The sequence below is a fragment of the Alligator sinensis genome, unplaced genomic scaffold (genome assembly GCF_000455745.1).
Source record: "Alligator sinensis unplaced genomic scaffold, ASM45574v1 scaffold235_1, whole genome shotgun sequence".
NCBI lineage: Eukaryota > Metazoa > Chordata > Crocodylia > Alligatoridae > Alligator > Alligator sinensis.
In genome coordinates this window covers 2,602,392-2,621,402 of record NW_005842042.1, presented here as the reverse complement: position 1 = coordinate 2,621,402, position 19,011 = coordinate 2,602,392, and the positions used below count along the sequence as shown (strand labels likewise).

General features: G+C 44.0%; 1 protein-coding gene across 2 annotated transcripts in view; it reads right to left on the bottom strand.

The window, feature by feature from the left end:
- Positions 1–2,688: 2,688 nt before the first annotated feature.
- The window catches only part of UAP1L1 (UDP-N-acetylglucosamine pyrophosphorylase 1 like 1), a 22,252-nt gene continuing 5,929 nt past the window's right edge, over positions 2,689–19,011 (bottom strand). Inside the window, exons 2-9 of one of the 2 annotated variants that reach the window (XM_025203027.1) lie at positions 16,373–16,577; positions 12,459–12,634; positions 11,301–11,473; positions 10,239–10,432; positions 9,428–9,568; positions 7,464–7,649; positions 6,374–6,440; positions 2,689–5,161 (exon numbers count right to left, since the gene is read on the bottom strand). In XM_025203027.1, the coding sequence (XP_025058812.1) occupies positions 5,075–5,161; positions 6,374–6,440; positions 7,464–7,649; positions 9,428–9,568; positions 10,239–10,432; positions 11,301–11,473; positions 12,459–12,634; positions 16,373–16,488 (1,140 nt within the window). In that variant the 5' untranslated portion in view covers positions 16,489–16,577 and the 3' untranslated portion in view covers positions 2,689–5,074. Of the gene's footprint in view, positions 5,162–6,373; positions 6,441–7,463; positions 7,650–9,427; positions 9,569–10,238; positions 10,433–11,300; positions 11,474–12,458; positions 12,635–16,372; positions 18,385–19,011 lie in introns of those variants that run through there. The other variant, XM_025203026.1, reaches the window with a different exon arrangement.

The following is a 19,011-nucleotide window of genomic DNA, read 5'->3' as shown; positions in this document are numbered from 1 at the left end:
AATCCCCAATTTTCAGACTAAAAAAGGCACCCCAAATCCACATCTTCCCATGATTCAAATGAAACACCACTATATATAGATCTATATATTAAAAAAGTAACCCCAAATCCACATTTTCCCATGCTTTAAATGAAACACCGCTATATTGGTGCATCCATATTGGTGCATCATGACACTATATAGACCTATATATAGCGGTGTTTCATTTAAAGCATGGAAAAAATGTGGATTTGCAGTTACTTTTTTTAATCGAAAACCTGGGGATTTTTTTTTTTTCAGAGAAAACCAGGATCCCTGCTAATAGCCCGCTGCGGCGTGTCAGTGTGACGAAAATGTGCACCAGCGCTACTGCGCAGTAACGCTAGTTACTGTGTATTGAGTTAGTACTTCATTAAACAAGTAGTAAAGTAAATGCACAACAATTAGGGTCCATTAATAAATGCATAGCTGTGTCCACCGGGCAACACAGGAGCCGCTTGTGCTGATGCAGCTCTGCAGGCATGAGGCGGCCGGATGCCACGTGCAGCGCGAGGATGCTCTGCCTTACACGCTGCCCTGGTTTCGGACACTGCCGAGCCCCGGGTGTCCCCCACCCATCTCCATCGCTGGCAGGAAAGCCGCAGCCGCCCCCTGCTCCCTTCACGTGCCCATGCACCCCCTCTGTATTTAAAAACGGATTTCTTGTTATCCTTGATTGTCCCAGTCCATCTCCGCTTTGGCCTTCCTAACAGTCCCCCTATAACCCCAAGCAACGGAGGTGTAGTCCTCCCGGGTGATGGCTCCTCCCTTCCATTCGGTGTACGCCTCCTTTCTAGCTTTGTGACGTTCCTGGATGGTTTTGGTGAGCCGTAGGGGCTTTTGAGCGCTCTTGCCCCCTTTGATCCGTGTGGGGATTGCCACCGTTTGAGCTTGGAGGATCGTCTCCTTCGGGAACGACCACTCTTCTTGGACTCCCAACATCCAGTGCAACCCCCTGCTCAAAGCAGGACCATCTCCAGCTACATCATCCCAGCCCAGGCTTTGTCTACCCCAGCCTTAAAAACCTCCAGGGTGGAATCCCACAGCCTCCCTCGCAGCCTGTTCCCGTGCTTTACTGCCCTCCCCTCCCAGGGGGAAAGTCTTTCCTAGTATCTCCAGCAATCCTTGCTTCTTCCATGCTGCTGTTCACTGCTTCTAGTAATACATTTCACAGCCCTGCTGTCTGTTTTTTAACACTAGCTAAAAACATTAGCTCCGGTATGGCAATATTAGTTCAGGGGAACATTAGTTCAGGTGGAAATCACTTGCAGTGAAGCACTGAAGGCACCCTCCAGCTGCTCAAGGCTTGATTTGGTGTTATGCATCTGGAATGAACTACAAGGACTCCAGGACTAATGAAACAACAGCTTTGGATTATTTTTGTTTGTTGTGTTTTTATATGTAATGTGCTACATAGCAAATTAATGCCTATTCCAATGAAGTGTCTAGTTTTGTTTTGTTCTTTTCCTTCAGTCTTAAATTGAGTACTAGAGATTTAGGCCCCTGCTTTTAGCAAAGCCTCCAGTTTCTTAACTGGAAGAAAAATGTTGTATGTTATATGCAGTGATGCACCACACCATTTGCAACCCCCTTTTGGAAGGCCTAGGTTCACCCATGTCCACAAGTGAGCCCCATCCCACAAAGCTGATATCACACTGGGATTTGGAGCAAGCAGAAAAATCACAGGACAGCTCAGAGAAAGGGAGCAGAGTATATTCAACCTCACTCCATCCAGAAAGAGAGCAAAGAAAATTAGGCTCACAAGAAGACTAACATTAACTTCACTTGCACTATATTTAGTAGTGACACAGCAGGGGGTGTACGAAGCTGCTCCTGTTTCTTTCCCAGAATGGAGGAAGGGGCATCCTGTGCCTGCAAGCTTGTCTAACATCTCTTCCAGCTGGCCCAATAAAAGAGCAACATCACCAAACAAACCTTGCTTCTCATCATTAATTCAGGCAGCATAACAACATTGCTTGTTTTGCAAGCGCTGGTGGGTGTAAGAGGGAACAAGCTCTGTGGGTGGGGGAACATGCTCTGCTCTTTGAACAATCTGAAATGGTGGATCACTAAAGCACTACATCCAAGCAATTCAGTAGAAATGCCACCCAACTTGTCCTTGTGAAGAAACACTAGGGCTTTTTTACAGTTTTGTTCCATAGAGCCATCGTTTTCTTTAAAAGTGATTGTTGATCGGTGATATAGTAAAAGTATGATTCCACTTGACACCTCGTGGTGCACTGCTGTATAAACAACAGCTGTGAAACACTGACTCAGAGCCATACCACTGAAGTGTATTTTAATAAAAAGGCACACCATTCATTTTAGATCCAAATTTAACCTCATCCTACATTAAGTCTGTTAGCCTAAGGAAAATTAAAGCTAACAAGTCTGAAAAGGGAGGCGATGAAAAAGTGTTGTGTTGGAAAATACTTCCCACATAATGTCAAACTCCCTCCTGTATTATGTTCTCTCGTGTCCCATTTTTGAGTTCTCATATATCTGGATCTTGGGAGAGCTTACAATATACCTGCATTTGTAACAGTTCTTCAGCAGCACTATGTCAGATTTCCATAATTACAGTAGAGACACCCATAACTGTGCAGCAATAAAGAACCAGCTCATTATCTTTATTTCTTTCATGTCATGTGCATTAAAGATAGAGATGAATTAGAAGTTGCACAGTATCTTTATTAGAGAAATGTATTCAAGAAAGCTTTGGGAGACCTAAAAGAGGGATCTCCTTTTGTTTTATAAAAAAAGCCATTCAGAAGAGATGCTGGAATCATTTTACCAAACACATGATAAATTATATGTATTTAGTATTTTTAAAGTTCCTTTAAAATCCCTTTTAATATTTCAGTTTGAGATACAAGAAAGAACAGTCAGCTCCCACTGGAAAATGCATGATAAAAAGCATGTAAGCAGCCATACATTCATGAGATGAAAGAGTGCTGGGCTAAATGGCAATTCAGGCTCCAAGGAGAATGTACCCTTTTGGCAAATGCAATACAAGGCTGCAGGACAAATTTTCTTTCGATAAGGCAGAATGCAGCTTAAAATAAACTTGTGCAAGAATTAACAGAAATTAATCATAAAGATGCTGTGTGTTTACCCCCAGATTTCATTCAGTAACTCAACTGACTGAAATGGAATCATCACAGGAAAATTATGCAACACAGTCAGTATTTGCCTTTGACAATTCAGTCTATAATTTACCTTGACAATCTTTTATAATTAACATTTTCACATCCAAGCAGATTAATCAGGAGTGTGATTAGCTCCTCTCCATGTGCAAATAGTCATTTGTCTATATCTATGCAAATACAGCTCATACAAAAGCAAATTTTGCAGTTGAAATGTAGATGACTTCTTTCGAAACTATGAGCCTGCGGTAAAAAAAAGTTATCACAAGAGGCCTTTCTTATATTTCACCAAATTCACCTCAATCTTACTTTATAAAAAAGTTTATTCTCAGTAATTTAGGTGCAATGACTATTGGTCAGAACAGCTGAAATATCAAAATCCAAACAAAACATATGGCCAAATACTTTCTTTAGTTTTAAAAATACAGCTGTTTGGAAAAAAAAAAAAAAAAAAAGACTCAGTTGACTAACTGTGAAGCTATCTGCAGAACAATATTGAGGGAGGAAAGGATCTGGTTAAGAGACCATCTTTTTTTTTTTTTTAAATAACCAGAAAAAATGAATGTGACCACCTCAATCAGGTTTTTATATCAGACAGGTATTCACATCATAAAATACACACACACACACACACACACACACACAAAATCAAAAAGGCCAAAGATTATACAGTACATGAAGAATTAATTCTCTCAGCTAGATGTGTGCTTTCTATGCCAGGACTGAGGTCCATCTGTTACATATAATTCTGATAATTACCATCTCTGGTTAATAATCTGGCACGTTCAGCTCAACAAACTTGAAAAATAACTTTAAAAAATGAAGACAATGATGAAAGTAAGAGGAACGCAATGCTTCGAGGGGTGCAGGAATGGTGGATACCAACCCTGCCCTCTGGTTACAAAGGCACATCCTGGCTTTTTATGGCTTGTACCATTTATGCTAAGATTAAATACCTTTTTACTTTAGAGCATTAAATCATACCCTCCTGGATTTACTCCATTTATTGCTTTAAAGACACTTATAAAAAAAGTCTAAAAGTGAGAGGCATGTTACAAAAAGTTGGACAGCAAAATAAAAAAAAAAAAATAGCGTCTCCCAGGACAGAAGGAAGATAACGTTAACGTGAAGTATTTCTGATGATTCTTTTTAAAAACTAGACAATTACAATTTAAAATCCAACCAATCCACAGCTGAACTTGAAGGTGTAAGTCTTTTAATCTTGATTCTACAACCTGAATGCTAAGTCACACTTATTCTCAGATAAAGCCCCACTGAAGTCAGAGGTCTATAAAATGGCGTTACCTGGGTGAACACTATTCATTATCTGAATGGACTCTCTAATCAGAGCAAATACAGGACTAGCTGCCAAGACAGAGCTAGGACAAAAGGGGCATGGACTCTGGAAGATATAACTGTAGTTGTGTATTCAGCATTTTATGGGCTTGGACCTCAAATTAATCTCTTTCACATTCCTACATTAACATCAATGAGAATTAAAAAAATCTAGTGACAATTACAGTTTAATTAATCTAATTATGTGACATGCAAAAAACTGTTTTGGTCCCAATTGGCTCTTATCACTTATTTGTATAACTTAGAAACTAGAAGGATAACAGTTTTGATTGCAGAAATAAAGCCTATTTAGTAACTGGATTAACAAATACAAATATCATTCATACCTGAACCTCCAAATAACAGTGAGGTAAGGATGTAACTTCTGAAGTTATCACATAGCATTGGAGTGTTTTTCTACCTGTAAACATACTCACTACTGGCATTTGGCATCAACCTGATAATGCAATCTAATTATTGATAGCATTTTAATAGTAAATGCCAATGTTTAATTAGTGCCTGTTGCCATCATGGAGCTGATGGTCATATGTATTGGTTCCAGGTTTTCCCCTTGTTCAAGAGTTTTCTGGCATTTCTGTTTTGCTTCCATCAAATATAAAGGGTGAAGTGATGTCTTTATTCTTCATGTATGTTTCCAGCCCCTGCAAATGTGTGAAAAAATACAGTTAGCTTGTAGATGCATCAAACCTGGTTATATTTGCCAAAATTAAGAGCTGGTATTGCTGGGGAAGGGCAGCTGACAGCTCAGCAGGTTAAGATCTTCTGTTTACAGATTAAGACAAGTACAGCCATGAACAGCACAAGCTTCAATGATACACTGAAATATTGACCCTGTATTTAGAAACAGATGCAAGGGTTTTAGCTACAAGGCTCTCATTAGAGCAAGTGCAAGTGGCAGAAGCAAACCCCGGTGCAACAGACATCTAAGCATGCATTTTCACTGGGGAAAAAAACAAAACAAAACAGTATTGTTAATTCATGTCAGTTCACACATGGAAACTACTGGAGAAAGGGAAGATAATTATGTGAAAGCCTACTACCATGAATTAAAACTCCAAACTGCCTTGTCTGTGCTAAGATTATGCCTCCAACCAACTGCCATGTGTTAGCTACCAAGAGTTAACAGCACATCTGATGAAGATAAGGCCTAGGTGTATAAGAAAACCTTCCAAATACATCTGCGCTCCCACTGCTGACGTCTAAGTCACCCTCTACAGTTCTCATGGGGCCGTTCCTCCCCACCCTACCTGTCCCAGATGAGGCTCTACACTACATGGTCTGCCCTCATTCACTAAGAAATATCATTCTTTGCTTTCTGACTTTCCTTCACATCATGCTTCTGGCTCCTAACATGAAAAGGAAGCCTCCGACTGTGTGGCTCTGTGAATCCCAGCAACAAGAAAAACTCTTCCCCCTGCACGAAGGAAGATCTCTGTCATTACAACTTTGTTCCCCAGGCAAAATTCCAGAAATCTCTGAAAGCTGGTCCCTAAAAGGGTAGAGCAGGTACCTAGCTTTGGGTGTTTAGTGCTTACTCGCTCTAGAAGAGATCCCTTACTGCTCTAAATGTGTGTGGACTTACACCACTTATGCATTTGGCCCCAGGGATTTATCTATCATGATGACGTATTCCACTACAATAGACCTTTTTTTTCAGGAGGCCTCAAAGCATTTATGAACCTTAATGAGGTTGAACAGCCCCACTAAGAAGTGGGCAACTATTATAAATGTCATTTCATAGATAGCAAAACTAAGACACAGAGGTTATGTGCCTTGCCAAAACTATACTGACAGGACTTAGAGGTTCTGAACTCCAGGTACTTAAAAATATCTGCTTAGACAATTAGTCTCACCTCTCCGAAATAAGACACCAATGGAGAAATTTCACACACAGCAGGAGGGTCTTCAGTTCCTGATAAACTAAAGAACAGAACAGGATTAAGTCCACTCTTTACATGCTTGTAAAATGACAGCTTTCCCATGGAAACTCAGAAAACAGGACATATCACCAAAAAGGGAAGAGAGTGTATGATCACCTACCCCAGAGACTGTTTGAACCTGGGTTATGGTAAAAGTTAATATTTCCTAGGTTACTTCACATCAAAAATTGCATTAAGATTTCTAGGAAGTACTTTTCAACAAGAGACTAACGGTTTTAGTTTTACTGAGCTATGAGGCAATGAGGCAGAAGCCCTACTCAGGGTAAAGGATCTCTGTGAATTAAGCATGACAAAGGAAACATCTGGGACAGGGTTTCCTATAGAATGACAAATGTTGGTGCCCAAGAGAACGAGAGATTTTCTATGCATCTATGAGTACAAGATCTATATTCAGACAAGCTGTAAGTTACACCTTCTCAAGCTGGCCAAGTCCTTCTTGCCAAGAAGAGAACTGACTCAGAGACAGAGAATATTTTTGCTACTGCTTTCTCTTGTCAGTGCTTCCACCATAGGGAACAGCATTAAGCCTTGCCAGAGCTCTGTGGGAACGCAGAGGTTAGATAACTCGGCACCAGGCTGTACTTCCAATATTTGGAGATGCACTGCTCCCAACCCTGCTGTGGCACAACTCAAGTTACGACCCCTTCAAGCTTCTGGAGCCTTATTTATTGGTGGACATAGCCTCTGCTGAAGTGACTGCCAGGCGGTAAACCCGTATCCAAGCAGATATGCTACCTACATGCAGAATACGTTGTGCCCCCCAGGGAAAGCCTGCTTCAGTTTACACAATCTGTGATCACTAATGCACCAGGAGCGGTTGTAGATATTGATCTCAAGCGGTGTGTCAATGAAAGTCCTGTTGCAGAAGAGGAACCATGCCGATCACCACCAGAAACACTGACTGAGGAAGTCACAAATTCTCTGCACCACAGGACATGCCAGAAGCCAGCCAAGAGTTGGCAGTGACTGGAACGAAGCGAAATACCTGACTAGACGTGTTTACCTGATTTTCTCTGGAATCCTGCAGCCATTTTCATCCAGGAACCTGGCTCCAGCCTTCAGAGCCCAGCGGTAATGCTGGGACAGGAGGGCTCTCCGAGCTGTGGTAGGAGTATCTTTGTCACCTGTATCTGCATTTTTTAATGGGGAGAACTCTTCTTCCCTTAAAACTTCAAATGCAACAAAGTTCCTGTCAGCAAGCAGTAAAGAAAGGAAAAAAAAAAATGCCTTAGCGTAGGTTCTTCTTGACAGTAAAGGCACGTATAAGATTCCATAGGGGATGCCGTATAACCTAGACAGCACTAATGTAGCAGAGCCCACAGCAGAATTAAACCAGGCTAAGCTTGCTTCCCTATGTGGAAAGCAAAGGAGTATAAGGATCAGGTCCACGGGGACACGGGCTGAGAAACCCAGCCTGGCGGGGAACTGGGAGTCTGAAGAGGGAGCTTGCTAAGAAGAGGGCACGTGACAATTCTCCAGAGGTCCCAGACAGAAAGCCAAGAAGGAAGAGACCTTCGGGGCAAAGGAGCCTGGTGAGTGAAAAGCTCCAGCTAAGACAGCAAAAAGTAAAGGTGGGGCATAACTGAGGGAAACTGAGGCACGAACAGGGCCTAAAAGCTAGAAAGGGAAGGCCTTGCTCCACTGTCTGTGATCGACCCTTATGAAAGTCTGTTACAAATAAAAAAGTGCAGTTCTGAGCTTCAGTTTTCTGTCCCACAAAATGGCTGTTAAATCAGGGGTCCCGTGGGACAGGGGCAAAGTACAGTTTCATGAATACTGCTTATGGAAACCCCCCGTCCTCCCTCTGCCAGATTTAGTACACTTTATAAATAGCTGTTTTTCAGTCATGGGAAGGCAAACAGAGGCAGCAACTGCATGTTTTTGCATTTCAAATATGAAATGCATCCAGCAGTGTCAGTTGCCATCATTGTTAAAAAAAAAAAAAAAAAAAAAAAAAAAAAATCACCGCTGTAATTACCATTTCAAAACCTAAAGCTCATATCTGCTTTTGACACCAAATTATTTTGCTTTCTTGGTCTCCTGCTAAGTTACTGTAGGGTTCCTCATTAGGGCTGGGCAGCGCAGCAGCTATGCAGATGTAAGATACGTTTAAAAAGCTTTTTCTTTTGTTTTGTTTTTGGCCTGAGGGCAGAATCAGATTTTAAGCTGCTCAGTCCTGAATTAAATCCATTTAAAAATGGACAGATGTAAAACCCCCAAAGAGAATGATATCATGCTCCAGCTGATGCTGCTTTATGCTTATGTTTCAGCCTGGTGAATCTTTGCTGTCAAATTCTACAGCCAGGAAAGCAAGGTTTAAATTCTAAATGATAGAAATCATGCTACATCATTAAGCTATTAAATGCAGCACCTCTTAAATAAAAAGACCACAGGTTGTGTTAGTGGCATAGTAAGATAGATCTCTGACATGCCTTAAAAAGTCAGGCAATGCAAAATTTACAGTTCACACAGCAACAGTAATTTGGCCACATGGTGCTTAAGTAATGTATTTTATGTCTGTATATATAGTATGCTAACAGAAGCTTGACTTGATATGCATGTAGAGTGTAACAGAGTTATAGTTGCTACAAGAGCCACAATTTTGAATAGGTCATCTTCAGTGGGTTTGAATTCTCCATCATGGGATTAATATTAAATTGAGGCTCCACCCTGAATTCCCTTGACACAAGGTAAGCAGAGGCTCACTCAGCCAAACCACCAACCCCCAAATGCATAGTCGCTAACTTGCAGGTATTCAAAGTAAATTTTACAGGTGCGGGACCCCTGCCCCTTGAAATACAAGGCAGCATTGTCACCAAGCATCAGTTTGAAGCAGGCCTAGCATCCTTTTCATAAGTTACCCATAATGTCAGCATTCAAAAATCTGCCCTCCCCATAAATACATGTTACAATCTAAGGTCATGGAAAGGAATACTGAGAAGGAAAAGATTCACATCTACCACTAACTTAGAGAACTGGAACACATCAAACACAAACTTCTCCAGCTTTATCCCGTTCGGTTTTAGCGGCTTTACCAGATTTCCCTCCTCGTCAACATATGGCACCTTCTTTATGGCTACATGCTGCTTCAGCTGGGGCTCAAATTTCCTGCCAGGGTGAAACAGAAATAAAAATAAGTTCATGTATTTTATGCAGAAACAAGCAAGAAGATTCCCAGCTCTCAATAGTAGGCAGCTTATTGCTACCATTAGCTCACCTTGGGCTTAGAAAGTGCTGCTCTTTCCTTGTAACACCCAAACACCCACTGTTGAAAAACAGCAAGCCCTACAGGATGCCCACTGGATAGAATCAAAGGGCACACCATGGTGGCAAACACCAGGAGAGAGTCAGAGTAACAGTACCATGCTGTTTAAATGGGAGTGGGACTGAACTGTACAAAGGCATGAACTAACTTCTCTGGTTGTAGACCTCCACTCCACAACTCTCCAGCAGGAGATCCATTCACTCAGGCAAGAAAATGCAAAATCATTAGAATGAACTCACACTGGCTGACTACTCAGTGAGCAGGAAATAGTTAAGATCATCTACATTAGACACCTCCTTTGGTGTAACTAAATTCATTTTTGGCACAGCAGGGCATAACTCATCACTGATCAGTCCTCATTAAAAGGATCCTAAACACTTTAGTAAGAGAAGACAGCTGTTTTCAGCAATATGAGCAATTTCCCCCCAGTAACAGAAACCTACAACCCACAGCAGCTGGGACAGTCCCTGCTTAGTACATTTTTAGTTTGTGAAGCCACCTAGCAAAACTTACTGTGCCACTGTCTTGAGGAACTCAAGTGTGAAAAAGTGATTACAGATGTTGCCAGCACTGTAAACTAGTTGCCCATCAGGGCTCTGCTTCTGTGTAGTCTCCAGGCTGATTTCACTGTATTCTACCACCTGAGAGACTCCATCAACAAGGCAGACTACCCCAACAGGCTCTGTAGGGTAGGCTTTCTCCACCACCTGCAGTGACAGGACAGAGGATGAGGGTAGCAGCGAGGAAGCAGGGATTCAATTCAATTCAAGTGGGCTTCAAACCTTTTCATGCTGCCAGATGTTAGGATAGCTCGTATACAAACTGACACTTGTGGAGGTTCTGTTTTATGCTAGTGTGACACAGGAGATTCAACCCAGGAGACATTGCCATGAGTATGGGGTAGCACTGGAGACTCATTTTGCCCCATGAACTTGGCATTCAACTAGGTATCTATCCAAACCACTGGGAAGAAAATGAAACATTTAAAGTGATCATACTGGATCCAAGATCACACTGGGGCACATTTTTCCTATTAAGGAAGTTGGTCCAATGCTAAATGCAACACATTTATAATTACTGCTTTAAGATTTCTTCTCTTGCTAAGGCTGTTAATTATTAAATGTTATGCAAGCTTCTCTCCATAGATGTTCAAAGACCTGTTGCTTTTGATCTACAAAGACAAGACAGCCTTGCTCAATCTCCTACGTCCCCACTCCAGAGGTATCTGGACTAGAATAAAAGATGAATAATACGACTCAGTCTAGACAGCCCTCTTGCCTCTAGGCTTCTCAAGTATGCTTAAAAGGCACAGTGTCCTACAGATATACCTACAGTTCCACAAATTGGACACAGTTTGCCGCTAGCACAGTCACCACCTAGGGAACACTAGTGGGGACTGCACATGTGGAGCTCAGCTATGTTTGGTCTTCATGTCACACTTTCTCTGAGAATGATTAGAGGACAAAATGGTACACACCTAAGCACACCAGAGCCCTGGCTACCCAACAGCTTCCAAGCAGGGGAGAACACAAATACACACACTGGAGAAGTGGCTCAACATTAGTATTGGCTCACCTTCGCACCGCAGTCTGCTCCTTTGGACACACAGAAGCCAATGAAGACCGGATCGGCCATTTTGACAAGGATATTGTCCACACAGTAAACATGGATATATTGGATCCCACGTTGTTCCATGTCATCCAAGATCTTGTTGTCCACCACTGCACGGTATAAACCTCCATTGCCATCTATAACCCAAAGAAATAACAAAGCCCATTTTGTTAATGTCCAAACATCCAAACCACACAGTGATGTCAAGAGCAGAATCTTTAAACCATGAACAAATAAGGAAAGCTGGGATGACATTATTTAGTGGCTGAAACGCAGGACTGGAATTTAGCATGGCTAAATATTATCCCAAGTTTACCACATGTTGACTGTAGCCCTGGGAATGAGTCACTTAGTTTCTGTGCCTCTGTCTCCCCACCTGTAAAATGGGAATAGTGATAACTCCTGCTGTGAAATAGGTGAATGAGGGATTACTCAGTGACATGCCAAATACACTTTAAGATCCTTAGAGGAAAAGTACCAGAAGGAAGCTATTAGAAGTTGGGAAATAATTATCATGCTCCTCATTTTCTAATACTCTAGTTTCAGACACATTTAAAAATAGAGTTTTAAAAGAAGTTCTTACTCTCCATGGTGTTTCAGCGCACTGTCTCCTTGATGCATCGCACCAGGTTTTGTAGGAGGCACCTCAAGCACTTGTGCCATACACACAGGAAGCAGATCACATTCTTGGTGCTTGGAAAGGGATCAATAGCACAAACTTTGAGGTAGGCACGGCACAGGCAAGGAGATGTACCAGCTTCTCACCTCTGCTAACACCCTTCAATCCTGATATGTAGCATCCCTTTGCTACTGCAGTCTTGATCCCCCACCAATGCTCTTTTATCTCAACCCGCAATAGCCTACACTTTTCCAGTTTGGCCAATATTCCCAATCGGCAAGAAAGCATTTGTGACATGGGCAAACCTCTAAAAAGGATGGAGCCAAGATCATCACACCATGAATGTGTCTGAACACCATAGTACCAAGCTAATCAGCAACTTTCACCAAAGCATTAACATATGCTCCTACAGAGAACTCCTCTGTGCCAAGGTAGGGATGGACAGCTCTGAATTTCAACATGCTTTTCCTTACTGTGACAATCATAGGTAGACAGCAGGGTACCTGGTGCCATGGCAATTTTCCCCTTCTCTTCCAAGATAGCTTTCCCATCAAATGTTACAGCTGGCAGCATCCTCTGCTCAAACATAATCACATTAGACTTGTCCAGGTTAAAGTAGTCATGTTCTATGAAGAATTTCTCCGTTGGTCCCAGTGTAAACTCACTTGTCATGATGTACCTGCAAGTGAACAGAAACTGAACTAATAAGAATGAACACAGTTCAAAATAATGGCACATAGGAGATACCCTGATCAAGTCTATCGTTTGGGTTTTTCTAACAGGGAACCGATACTGTTCTAAAAGAGCTGCCTGAAATATCCTCAGTGTTTAAATAAGATGGATATCCCTACAGTGAAACTCATACTGATTTACAAGTTCTCCAGAGAGGGGCCATTTCTATTTCCTATAGCTGGGTGCAATTTTGGGCGCCGCACTTCAAGAGAGATGTGGATAACCTGGAGAGGGTCCAGAGAAGGGCCACTCGCATGGTTAAGGGCTTGCAGGCCAAGCCCTATGAGGAGAGACTGGGGCACCTGGACCTCTTCAGCCTCCGCAAGAGAAGGTTGAGAGGAGACCTTGTGGCTGCCTATAAGTTCATCATGGGGGCACAGAAGGGAATCGGTGAGGTTTTATTCACCAAGGCGCCCCCGGGGGTTACAAGAAATAATGGCCACAAGCTAGCAGAGAGCAGATTTAGACTAGACATTAGGAAGAACTTCTTCACAGTTAGAGTGGCCAAGGTCTGGAACGGGCTCCCAAGGGAGGTGGTGCTCTCCCCTACCCTGGGGGTCTTCAAAAGGAGGTTAGATAGGCATCTAGCTGGGGTAGGCCTCGACCTGGGTCCATCTAGACCCGGCCCTCTTTCCTGCCTATGCAAGGGGTCAGACTCGATGATTTATTGAAGTCCCTTCCGACCCTAGCATCTATGAATCTACGAATAGCAGTGGTTTCCAAACTGCGTTCCATGGAACCCTGGGGTCCTGCAACGAGGTTGACAGTAATGGAGACTGTACCCTCAATGCTGAACCAGGTCGCCTGGCACCACACCAGTCTTTGGATAGGGGCAGGGGTTCTGTGCCAGAAGAAGTGATGAGAAAGGGTTCTGTGACTTCAGAAGTTCAGAAAACACTGCTCTATAGTACGCCTGCGTGAGTGGCAGCAATCCAATCTGGCTTCGGATCCGGCCACTTCGGATGGCAGGGACCTGATCTGGAGCTCTGGACCGGGTTTCCATCTCCATCCAGCCAAAGCAGCTCCGAAGCTTCGGAGCCACCTCAGATATCTAGCCATAGGGTATAATGGGGAAATCAATGAAATATCTATAACTTTGTTGTTTTTTATCCGACTTGGATGAAACTTGCAGGGATGGTAGCTTCTGGCAAGAGCATGAAACCTGCCATGTTTCAAGAAGATGGGTGCAGGGGTTTGGGGGGAACTGTACCCCAAATTCTTGAAAGAAAAACTCCTGCCATGTCTATGTGTTACACCACAGGGGGGATCAAAACTGCAGGGCTGGTAGCTCTTACTGAGGCCACAAAGCCTGCCAAGTTTCAAGAAGATCGGTGCAGGTGTTTGGGAGGAACTGCCCCACAAGCTACGAACAAGCAAAACTCGTGCCATGGGTGACCCTGCGTGTGTTAAGGCGCAGCACAGTGACAGCTGCAGGGATGGTGGCCCCTGCTGTAGCCACGACGCCTGCCAGCTGTCAGGATCGGTGCAGAGGGCTTCTGGGGCCCTGCACCCCTAGCTGCTGACGGGCACAAATCATGCCATGGGAGCGCGTGTGGCTGCCATGGGTGCTTGTGGGACTGTCTGTCTGTCCTGGGGCAGTTGATTGTATTGATTCTTTCCTCTCCTTAGTCTGGCTTTGTAGGTGCTAATTGATGGCAATTAACTGGCTACATTAGCTAGGTCCTATGTACTGAGCTGGTGGCTGAGTGAATCATAATTGATTGGTAACTGTTAACACAGTAGCTTAGCAGCGAGGCCTGCAATAGTGTCTCCCATGCCCCAAGCCAGACAGTCAGTCCCCCAAGCACCTATGGCACAAGTTTTGCCTGTCAGCAGCTAGGGGAAGCCGAACGAGGCAGCGCTTCAACCCGGACATGCTGCTTCGGACCCCAAAGCATCTGAAGCTTCTCCAGATCCGAGCTCTGTCCGAAGCCTCACACAGCCCTAGTCTATAGGATATCCACAAGGGCTAGCTCAGCCCTAACCTTATCATTTGACCCCAATTAAAAATGTCTTTCTCCAAAAGTGAGTGACATCCATGTGTCAGAGGGTCACTCAGTGGTTGAAGTAAGGAAAAAAACCCTCCTCACACATGCCTGATAATCAAGTTAATGCCAAGACATGGAGGAGGAAGGGTCTACAGTAGGTTTCCATTGGCTTTGGGTCTCAAGGGCCAATAATGACTCTTCAGTAGCCTGAATCCAAATTTTCCAGATCCTCTTCTCCTGGAGAAACAGAACATTTTCTAACCCTGTTTTCCCTGTGCTGTTATTCTTCTCCCTCCTTCCATTTCCAAATAATTCTCTCTTTCTTCCCCCACATTTTTCTTCTTTAATGGGGTGGGAAATATGGGGGCTAAGAGCTCATTTTCATGAAATCCTCACCTAAGCAGCTCTGCAATTCCTATTTCTATAGGCCCGCAGGGTCCTGTTCTTGCACACTAGAATGGCCAGCCCAGCACTGGACAGTATGGGTGCTGGCATAAACTGGCATCAGGCTTTCATCTACTGCGTTTTCCAATGCTCCCTTTCAGAGTGAACAAAGCTCTAGGCAAATACCAAATGCAATCAGTATAAATCAGGTCAAATATATGTGGCATAAGACACACTGGCCCCAATGAGCTTTCCCAGAGAACAACCTGGAGCCATGTCAAGTTAGTCAATTATTTATAAACAGCACCTAGACAAAGTCTCAAGGTGTTAAATTCCAAACCTCAGGGATACTCTGGGGCCTTCACACTCCTCAACTCCCTCCTATGACCGAGCAGGACAGGGTGGTGACATTAATAAAATCTTCTTGCTGGTAACAGCCTACTGCCAGAATTGCGCACTTAAGAGCCTTCCCCCTTCTCATCAACCCCCTCACCGAAGGAATTATTTTTCTGCACTTTGAACATTTTGACTGTTTTGCAACCTGGAGGCAAAGCAAGCCATCAGCAGGCAGGAGATTAGGAGCCCAGTTGCAAATAAGGCACTCTTAAAGCAAGCAGCATTTCAAGGCTTCTATCTTTGACATAGCCCATTTAATGCTGTTCTTTTTAAGCATGCTTCCTGCGGACACCTGGATAGGCATAGCAGGAGGTAAAAAACAGAGGAAATATGTTGAAGAATCACTGTGCAGGATTCTCCTGATGGAGCCAGAGGTTAAGTAGGAAGGGAAGCACTTATCTTTGTGGGAAGAAAAAAACCCCCACTTTACTGTGGCAGAAACAGTAAGTACTGGGTTCTTGGAAGCTGCACAATAAGATTTTTCAAGCCCCAAAAAACCCTCAGAGAAAGGCACAATACATTTTCATCTTACCTGCTCTTAGAAGCCCTGGTGGTTACTTGTGATAGGTCTGAAATAGATGCCTAGATATCGCAGAGATAGGTGTTGTATTAAAAACTAGATGGAGAGATCACAGTTGAACTATGCTTCAATTATTTGGACACTGGTCTGGGATCCAAGAGGCCAGGGTTCCTTTCCTAGCTCTGCCACTGCTGTCTGCATTTGGGAAACTCACTTCCCTTTTCTGTGCTTCCCCTCTTTGTCTGTCTTTATTATGAACATTTAAAAGCAATGAACAACCCATTGTTTCCATTAGCACAGCACCTCACAACACCACTGGAAGCTGAGTGAAAGCATGTGGGTGGCAGCGTAATACAAAGACATCTGTACCATATACACAACATGTCATGCCACCTACCAGGGGATGGTACACTTGGTGTCATATTTCTTGCCAGCAAGCTGCTCCACTTTGCGGATTCTTTCTGCCTGAATCTGATACAAGGTCTTGCCACTAGGCAACCCCACGTTGTACATCCCCTTGGGATAGGTCACCCCCAGGCGTGTTCCTTGCCCTCCAGCCAGGAGCAGCACTGCCACTTTATTCTGAGAGATCTGATGAAAACCTGGTTGGGACAGAAGTCACACAAGAGAAAAAGAAGAGAAGGAATGTGAAGATCAATAACCACTAAAATCACAGGCCCTTCTCATGTGCCTGGTCAACAAAGGGGCTCACACATAATATTCTCTCCAATTTTAGGTGAGGATGTTGAGGCAGCAAGAGACAACGGGTGTTCTCCAATGCTGTATGCAACTGTGCTTCTGGGCTGGCTGCCAGTATTGGGCACTGAAATAATGACCTCTGGATCCTACAAGAACGTTACAGAGCCAAAAGACCCAGCTCTTTAGCTAAGAGTGTAGCAGACGCTATCGATGACTGTGGCTTAGCAACCATGATGGATGGGAACAGATTACTAGTAAGTAGTGAGATTTATATGCACAGCAAAACCATTGCAAAGGGGAACACAAGCCAGAAGTCCTGAACCTGCATACTCCAATCAATAGACAAAAGCCACTCCCACAAAAATCCCAGTCTTTAAAAATTTGGAGAAAGATTTGATAGAAGTTCTTTCATTTACACTCTTTTTGAATGCACCCTGACTTCCCACTGACCAGAGCTACACTAGTTAATAGCAAGAGTCAAACATTTATGGCAGGCATTTCCTGTGAGATACTACTGGTGCGGCAACCTCAAGCATACAACTTCCAATATCAACTCAGTGAAAAGTGTTCAGTAGTGCCAATTGTTGATAATCAGCATGGTGGGTATTATGGTATTGGTGAGTACTATGATAGTGTGTTAGTCATCTCAGATCTGCAAGACTGCAAAAAGTCAAATCTTAATTTTTGACTCAGAAACACACATGGAACAAAGAGCACTGAACAAAATGCAGCACTTCTCACAGGGTCAATCCTCTGACAACTGTAACCCTTCCCCCTCAATCCCATCCAATCATCCCTCCAAACTGGTGATAAGGAGGAAAAGCCTATTGCCATCTCAATACCCTCCTCTGTGGTTTGAAGCTGGCCAGAGATTCAGCTTCCAACAATCAAAGCAATGGGACAGACTCCTGCCCAATATCATATAGCTGATGATATTAAAGGATGATACTAGGGAATCCCGGGGGTGCTTTAGGACTATGTCCAGCTCCTAACAACTCTCCTTATACCTTGCAGGGCTGTTGGGGAGGGTGACCGCTGAGTTGAGAGGAGTTAAGGGAAGGTAATGCTGCAGGGAACACATGCTTCAAGGGTTATAGGGCTCTAATCCACCATAGCAATAATATGTTCTTTGCTTAAATACATTGCTTCCAAGTTGGCAACTAATATCAAGTCAAATGCACTTTGGAAAGCCAATTACATGCTATCATTACACAGGCTGGTATCATTGTTCAGCGTGCTACAGTTAAAGGGACATTGGTCCAAGGGCCAGAACAAACATTTAGGCAGATGCTTCTTTTCCACACTGCCCAGGTCTGCAGAAATTGTGCAAAGTTTACAATACACTCTTATAAGGTTCAGCTACTTTGGGCATAAGTAAAAGTGGTAACCTCTAAATAGTACAGGACAGAAGTTAAAAAAAAAAAAAGTGCTGCCTCTCCCCAAGAGCAGAGGAGGGGAGATACAGCAGCTTTTTCACAAAGCTCAGCAGGCTCCCTTGTTATGGACCCCCTCCTTCCTGCCCTCGCTGCTGCTCTCCTTTTCAAGGTGGATCTATGGCAGGTTTCCTCACCTATCTGCTCTCTGAGCTACAGCAATCTATTCTAGGCAAACAGACAACACGGGGGTTGGCAGGATGCCAATAAAATCCTCAAACAAGTTACTAAAACCCTACTACTAGGGCTGTGCGAAGCTTCAGGTGCTGATTCGATTTGAAGGAGATTTGGCTCGATTCGGTGGTTGAATCTCTGAATCCGAATCGAATCAGGCAAAGATTCAGAGAGTTTTGATGATTCGGGCAGTCCCCGGTGGCTGCAGCAGGGAGCTGCTGCTGACTCCAAACTGGTAATTACTAGGGGTGGGGAAGGGGGAGCGGACCATGTGGGGACCCCTGCCAGCCCCCTGACGCCCCTTCTCCCCCAGACCCCCTCATGGCTGCCCCCACTGGCCCCAGCTCAGTACTTTAAAGAAAAGCTCCAGTGCTCACTGGGTGGTGCTGGGCGGGGGGGGGCAATCCCCACTGCTTCCCACTGCATGGGGGGCTCTGCACAAGCCCCCCAACCCCACCACTCCCTCCACAGGTGCCCTGTGCCCAGCGCCAACCCTTAAAGAAAAAAAAAAACAAGAAAAGCCCCTGGACTCACCACTCCTTCAGTGGCCTCGGGGCTTTGGGGGCTCATGCAGAGCCCCCCACCTGGTGCAGGGCAGCAGGGGGCAGCAGGGATCACCCCCCATGGGCAGGAGTGGCGAGTTCTGGTGATTTTCTTGGTATTTTTTTTTCTTAAAGGGCCAGGCGGGGCACCCATAGCGGGGCTGGGGAAGTGACAGGGGGGTGTCGGG